Below are 7,168 nucleotides of genomic sequence, written 5' to 3'. Positions count from 1 at the left end.
AAGATATGTAGTAATAATTCATTGGATATATGCAAAGAGAGAAAAGCTTAAACGAAGAACCAAGAGCAAATAAGTGTTTGATTGACATTTCATAAAGAAGAGTATTTGTCCCAAAATAAAGATATATGTGTATATATATGTACGTACTTCACTTGTTAAAAGATCCTAAACATACAGGTTTCATTTTAGGCTTATCGCATACAGTGGACTTGTCTATAAGGATGGTCTATTGAACCCAAAAGCACCACGCCTTCTGGGAGCATGCATGTGCAAAGGTGTGGTGTGCGCATCTGAGTCCTGCAATGGTTCATGGACATATTAGAGGCAACATTCGTAATTTTGGAAAACATGCAGACGACCTCTAGGTAGCTGTCGTTTAAAGGCCAATTAATGATTTACTGATGAGAAACTATTGAACCAAGAAAATGTGTCAACTACGACGAGTGAAGAAAATTACTTATATGAGCATATTGCATCATTGATGACCCGAGTACCTTCTCATTTACGCAAAATAACACACAAGTCACAAACCGTACAATACAATATCCCTTTTAACTCCAATACTAGCGACACAAGTGTGGTTAGCATATACGATATACCCAATGAAAAGCGAGCGAGCGAGCGAGCGATCGAGGGTCCGACAGTTTTTGCCATGTTTTTTGCCTTAGTTTGGTTCTAAATTTTTGCTAATTAATTTATCATCAATAGTGTAATCGAGCAGGCCAATTTTTTTCGAGTATTACATTATTTGATTTCAATAACATGTGAAATATTCAGTCTAAACACAAGTTACGTAAGGATAGAAACTTATTCTGTTAGATGAATTAAAAAAAATATATTGGAAGAGATGTAACCAAAATATACATGCTCAACAAAGAACCTCAAAACTGTAATATAATGAGAATAATTAAGAACTAATACCGATCAGCCAATTAAAGATAATTACGTCACAAAAATAAAATTAATTATATGGATTAGGGAAGAACATTTCACATTACATCTTTTCAAAAATAAAAGCCACGGAACAGTACAAAAAAAAACATACGTAGGGTAATCATAAAACATAATAAATATAACATAAAGATTCATATCATTATAAAACTCTAATGATTAGTTGTTGTGGTTTGGTGTGTTTGCGGATGCGCAAAATGTCCCAACTCTTTCGCTTTCTCCGTTATCCTCATTCTCGCATAATCCACTTTATCCGCTCCCATCGGGTGTTTTCCGGTAACGTACCTATAGATCCACGTCAAAGCCGTCGCTGCTGCCACCCCACAACCACCTGAGAATAAGAATCCCACCGTCAAAAGCCCCATCGTTATCACCGCGGGCACCAGCACCGGGCTGAACAGAACCATCAGTGGCGTCGCCACGATCAAACCGATCACGGTTCCGGTTAGTGTTAGTCCCGAGAGCACCAGGAGTGATAGTCCGATCGTTGATGCCGTTAAGAATCTCACTATTTGCCGTGTCGATGGTGATGAGTCGTGGAGACTCTTCATTATTGGTTGTTGTTGCTGCTGATGGTGATGTTGATGATGATCCGCCATTTTTCTTTTTTTTTTTCTTTTTGTTCTCCTGAGTCTTCTGAAGAAATTGTGAATTGTATAGAGTTATGTTTTGTGTTTGTATCTTTGTGATTTGTGGTGTAACGAATTATAAGGGAGAAGCGAAACAAGAAACGTGGCGAACGATGAGGCAATAGAGAAGAGTGCTACGCGGGCGTGTCAGCTCTGCATGGAGCTACTTCGGGGAGGTATTGACACGTGCTTGTTCATTTTCGAATTAAATCTCAATCGTCTATGATCTTGAAGCGTATTGGGCTACTTATCTGGGCTTCTGGTGATTGTATTATCATTGTGATTGTGAAGTTGGAATAGTTTATCCTGAAAGTGTCAAAATAGGGGTTGGATTTGAAAACAAAAGAATATAATAATAAAGGTGTTATCTTCGTGTTTGGTATGGTTTCGATCCGGTTAATTAATTTTTATAATTCTAGACTTATAGTCAAATTCAATTGAAATTAGTTTTGTTTGAGTTGTGTTTGGTTCTGTCTAACTTCGTTTGCTTAAAAAAGTTTGTTTGGATTGTAGTTCGGTTTATAAGAAAATGAAAAATAAAAAGTTTAGGAAGACACAAAACTAAACAATTAGAAAGTGAAAGGAGAATGTATGCAAATATTCTCCCAAATCTTCTTCTACCTTTGAAATTTAAAAACGTAGAAAAATCTAAATTCTAAAATCTTCACAAAATTTTATAAACATACAATATAACCCAAAATATAAAGAGAATTTTAGAAAATTGGAAATTAACTTGACAATTGGCAACGTAACAAACGCAGAAGAAGCAACAACAAAGATCTTTGTGTATATCATATTATTAATTATTTTTGGCTCAAACAAGCCAATATAAAAAACATTATTTACATAGATAATTAAGTGTAAAATTGTGCAAATACGTCGCGCCAAATTATCCGCTTTATCATTTTGAGAGCTAGGGATGTAGACCAATGAAAAGGAAGCAAACTCTTCTTTATTTGTCTGTATGTCCTCCAGATAAAGCATAAAAGTTGGTCATTCGGAAGAAGAATATACCATCTTTAATAAGTCGGAGCAGTCGATAAGAAAAACGACAGATTGGTTATCCGCTCCAATCATATAATGCATGACCTAGATATAATTTTTTTTTTAATAATATAATTTAGCTGCAGGATGAGAAGGTCAGCCTGCTAAACCATGGGCTTAAAATATGGGCCTGTAGTAGAAATTCTGAAAATAAAAAAAACTTCGATGCAGATATATCAACACGTGGCAGTCTCTGGATTCGACCGTTGCTGCTTTGCTGGTTTACGTTTTCTCTCTGGCCCCCCCCCCCTTCTCCTTTTTTTAAATTTCTCCATTGGATCCCAAATCTCTCCTTTGTATAATTGCTCTCTTCTCTCTCTCTCTCTCTCTCTCTCTCTTCCTCTTTCTTCTTCATTCTCTCTCGCTATCTTGGATCAATCGATCTCTTTCCATGGGGATTTCTACAGACACGCAGCAAAACGTAAGAAAATTTTACTTGTTCTTGATCTCATGATTCCTATTTATTTATTTTTTTTTTTGGTTCTTTTGCCGAATATGTTTCAATTTTAGGGTTTTGATATTTATCCATCTCTCGTGTTGCTTCCTTGTTCGTTTGTGTTTGGGATTCTCGATTGGGTTGTTTGATATTTCATAAATGTCAGGGAGATTTCGAGAAATTTCAATTTCACAGAGTTCACGTGTGAGATCTTAAATCCGAGGATTTAGGGGTTGGGGTTTTTAATTATTTTATCAACATATCTTTTTGATTTTTCTGATAATTATTGGATTTGAAAGGGTAGAGATCTTCGTTTCTGGAAATTTCAATTTCTAGTATTCAGTTTTAGGGTTAACAAAAGAATTGGGTTGTGAAAACTTTGGTTCTAATTTAATGACAGATTGGTTTCTTATGATTATTAAAGTGTTTTCTGAGACTGGGATTGGATTTGTATCTTTGTGATTATTGTGTCAGGAGGCATTAGAGGCTGCACAAAAGAGATGGACTACAAGCGATTTCGACGTTGGGAAGCCTCTTGGTAGAGGGAAGTTTGGCCATGTTTATATAGCAAGAGAGAAGCGGGTTAGTGTTTGTTGTTGCTTTTTTGAGTTATATTCACAGAAAGATTTGTTTGGTGATGATGTTTGATTTGATGTCTTTTCTTCTTTTATGCATATATTTGAAACAGAGCAATCACATTGTGGCTTTAAAGGTTCTTTTTAAGACGCAGCTTCAACAATCTCAAGTTGAGCACCAGCTTCGTAGGGAAGTTGAGATTCAGTCTCATCTTCGGCATCCCAATATTCTAAGGCTCTATGGCTACTTCTATGATCAGGTGTTGTGTTGTGTTTTGTGTGAATTTTAAGATTCTTACTTGTTGACATCACAATGTTTGTCTCTGTGATAATAACAGTTTCTGGAATATCTTTTGTTGCAGAAAAGAGTTTACTTGATTTTAGAGTATGCCGCTAGAGGTGAGCTTTACAAGGAGCTTCAAAAATGCAAGTACTTCAGCGAACGTCGAGCAGCAACTGTGAGTCCTAGTGATATTTTTACCTTACCCCTTGCCTCTGAATCTCTGTAGTCTTTTCTATTTACACTTCTTGTAGACTAGCGCGAGCTCATACCCTTTAATTTTGTTGTGGCAGTATGTTGCGTCATTGGCAAGAGCCCTCATCTATTGCCATGGAAAGCACGTAATACACAGAGATATAAAGCCAGAAAATCTATTGATTGGTGCTCAGGTAACAAATCCTAGCTACTTCTCATTTTCCATCAATGCCATGTGATTGAAGTTAGCTTAACTATTTATGTATTCATGGATATATATACTATCAGGGTGAGCTCAAGATTGCAGATTTTGGATGGTCAGTTCATACATTCAACCGTAGAAGGACTATGTGTGGGACTTTGGATTACCTTCCACCTGAGATGGGTACGTAAAACCTCTCCAGTGTGTTTTTAAATCAGAGACGTCTGCTCCCAGCTAACTGACTCTTTTTTGCTTTTGGAGTTACAGTGGAAAGTGTGGAACACGATGCAAGTGTCGATATATGGAGCCTAGGAATTCTCTGCTATGAATTTCTTTACGGTGTTCCTCCTTTTGAGGCCAGGGAACATTCAGAGACATACAAAAGGTAACAGTCTGTTCTTTAGAAGCTTAGGATAGGATTAGTATGATGTTGTGGTAACGTAGATTAAAAAAAAAAAATTTTGTTCTACAAATGCTGCAGGATTGTTCAAGTGGATCTCAAGTTCCCTTCCAAACCTATTGTGTCTTCATCTGCAAAAGACCTGATTAGCCAGGTTCCTACTCTCTCATACCTTGTAAATCTCTCTTAAGCTTTTGTGCATTTGAAGAGTGAATTCTGATTTTCGCACTTTCTGACCATACAGATGCTGGTTAAGGAGTCTACTCAACGTTTGGCCTTGCACAAGCTTCTTGAGCACCCATGGATTGTGCAAAACGCAGATCCGTCAGGCCTCTACAGAGGCTGAAGCTTCATGCTCTTCCATGCAGATAAAGAAAAGACTGCATTCTTGNACCAGTTTTTTGTGCATTGGTCGTGGCACTAATCTTAGTTTTAGAACTTGTTCACCAATTGGTCAGATTACACACTGTATATTTTAAGCCACTCCAAGAAAACAGCCATTTCTTCGAAAAAATTTTCGGAGCCTAGCAGCAAAAGCTACTTCTTGTTATCATGGACGCGAGGACAATGATGTCACTGCAGCTATATGAGGTCAAATTGTACAAATACATGATGAGTTGGATTTGTTCATATGAGACCCGGAACATTTTTTTGTGTTATTAGGCTACTAGCAAACGAATGAAAGAAATCAAGAATAACGAACTTGAACAGAACAACAAGAGACACTCTGCAATGAATCATTTTCCTTCAAAAGGTGGGTAAATGAGACAAGAATGAACATTTTCATCTATAAGACAAAGAAGAAGAATAATGCCTACTTAACCTCAAAAATTTAGTTTTGTGTATCTTGTAATTAAATATGGTGGTAAAATCTCAAAAGGCGTAGCGGTAGATGGCATCCGCAACACCGTCTTGGTCGTTGCTCACACCTATCACATCAGCCACGGCCTTTGTCTTTTCTGCACCATTGCTCATAGCAACTCCCAACGAGGCAAGTTCCAGCATCTCTATGTCATTTTCTCCATCCCCAATTGCCATTATCTGATTAAAAAAAGTCCGGTTTGCTTCATCAATTATCTTAGTTTTGAACAAATTAAACATGCAAATTAAGTTTTGGAGATTAAGTTCAGGGTGGACCATTCAATTTTATTTTATTTTTGACTTCCATACCTACGCCTACTTGAGTTTCTTTAAATGTCGTAAAAAGATGCTAGATTGTTACCTCATCCGGTGAAACACCCAAATGATTGAGTAACATTTTTACACCATTCCCTTTGGAGGTTCCTGGTGGGACGATTTCTAGCATGTCTGATTGAGCTTGAACAACATTAGCACGGTCTCCTGTAGCTTCTGACCAATACGGACGGATAACAGATGAGACTCCCTCGGTTGTGTCCATAAATATCACTTTCTTCGGATATACAAGAGAACCAAACATCAGTACTCTGGCTTATACAGCTGTAAGAAAGCAAAACCTAAGTTCTGACTCCGGGAATTACCTGAATGTCTGATTCAGCGATAAGTTGATCAACGGACGATATGATTTCAGCCTGTTAACACATGTTTAGATTTATGCAAGAAGCTGAAAAAAAATATAACTATAAGGGGAGAGAGAGTAACAGTTTCATTAACCTACCTTTGGCTCATTGTAGATTGTGTGAAGAGAGTCGACAAGAGGGTGGTCAAACAATGTCAAGCAGCGATCCTGGCTGAATGCAATGAGAGGAATTCGATGCTCCAAAGAATAAAGACACGTCTGCATAATGCAGATCAAAATTAGTATGTATGAAATAGAATTCCTAGAACCCAGTTATTCAATCACGACGCACAGTGATAATAAATTCAAGACTATCATAGCTCGTTAACTAGTTTTTTTTGCTTTACATAGTAAAGAACTATGATGCAAAGAGACTGTGTTCCAGAATTATAATGCATGTTGTGAACTAAGCCGAAGGCATGTGATTTAAGTCTGTGCTGGTAGTTGTTGTCAAAATCTAAATGGATTACCTCTCTGCAGACATCTCGGTCTAAGTTTCCTCTATACACTTCTTTCCCCTGTCTACCATAGACAAGTAAACCCTGTAATTAAACAGATATTAGTGAAACTACATCGATATTGGTGCACCTCACTAGTTGACAGAAGTTAAAGAAAGTAGGAAACCTGAACGAAAACGCCTGGAGAGGACTCTGAGACAATGCCATCTGATCCAGTTAGATCAGCCGTCTTCAAGATTCTGATCGCACCTGGGCGGGACTGTGATATATAGATAAGTTTAGGAACAGATCCCATCTCCAGACCATCTCAACGAAAGACAAATAACAGAAAATAAGGGAAGATATTCATATAGTTGGACAGATCAAAGAACAGTCCAATCATGAAGTCATAGTAAAACTGCTGTCTTCTCACCTTCCCTGTAGCTATGACAACTTTAAGTCCCCTCCGCAAGGCTTCTTTT

At 37.4% G+C, this 7,168-nt stretch overlaps 3 protein-coding genes across 3 annotated transcripts in view; 1 reads left to right on the top strand and 2 right to left on the bottom strand.

Moving 5' to 3' along the window:
* LOC104703118 (oleosin 1-like) lies at nucleotides 948-1,644 on the bottom strand. The gene has a single exon (XM_010419064.2). It carries the CDS (start codon nucleotides 1,548-1,550, stop codon nucleotides 1,104-1,106), a length of 447 nt encoding a protein of 148 aa, XP_010417366.1. The 5' UTR covers nucleotides 1,551-1,644; the 3' UTR covers nucleotides 948-1,103.
* On the top strand, nucleotides 2,889-5,103 carry LOC104703117 (serine/threonine-protein kinase Aurora-2). Its single transcript, XM_010419063.2, has 9 exons — nucleotides 2,889-3,045; nucleotides 3,535-3,642; nucleotides 3,749-3,895; nucleotides 3,998-4,093; nucleotides 4,209-4,304; nucleotides 4,399-4,495; nucleotides 4,580-4,697; nucleotides 4,794-4,866; nucleotides 4,957-5,103. The coding sequence occupies exons 1-9, from the start codon at nucleotides 3,016-3,018 to the stop codon at nucleotides 5,056-5,058; spliced, it is 867 nt and encodes a 288-aa protein (XP_010417365.1). The 5' UTR covers nucleotides 2,889-3,015; the 3' UTR covers nucleotides 5,059-5,103.
* Nucleotides 5,424-7,168, bottom strand: part of LOC104752224 — a gene marked incomplete in the record, with an annotated part of 4,449 nt that continues 2,704 nt past the window's right edge. The window contains 7 exon segments of the mRNA XM_019227962.1: nucleotides 5,424-5,753; nucleotides 5,935-6,123; nucleotides 6,212-6,262; nucleotides 6,349-6,468; nucleotides 6,720-6,791; nucleotides 6,874-6,966; nucleotides 7,120-7,168. Of these exon segments, the coding sequence (XP_019083507.1) occupies nucleotides 5,586-5,753; nucleotides 5,935-6,123; nucleotides 6,212-6,262; nucleotides 6,349-6,468; nucleotides 6,720-6,791; nucleotides 6,874-6,966; nucleotides 7,120-7,168 (742 nt within the window).

This window comes from Camelina sativa, chromosome 7 (genome assembly GCF_000633955.1).
Source record: "Camelina sativa cultivar DH55 chromosome 7, Cs, whole genome shotgun sequence".
NCBI lineage: Eukaryota > Viridiplantae > Streptophyta > Magnoliopsida > Brassicales > Brassicaceae > Camelina > Camelina sativa.
This window is presented reverse-complemented; position numbering and strand designations above follow the sequence as displayed.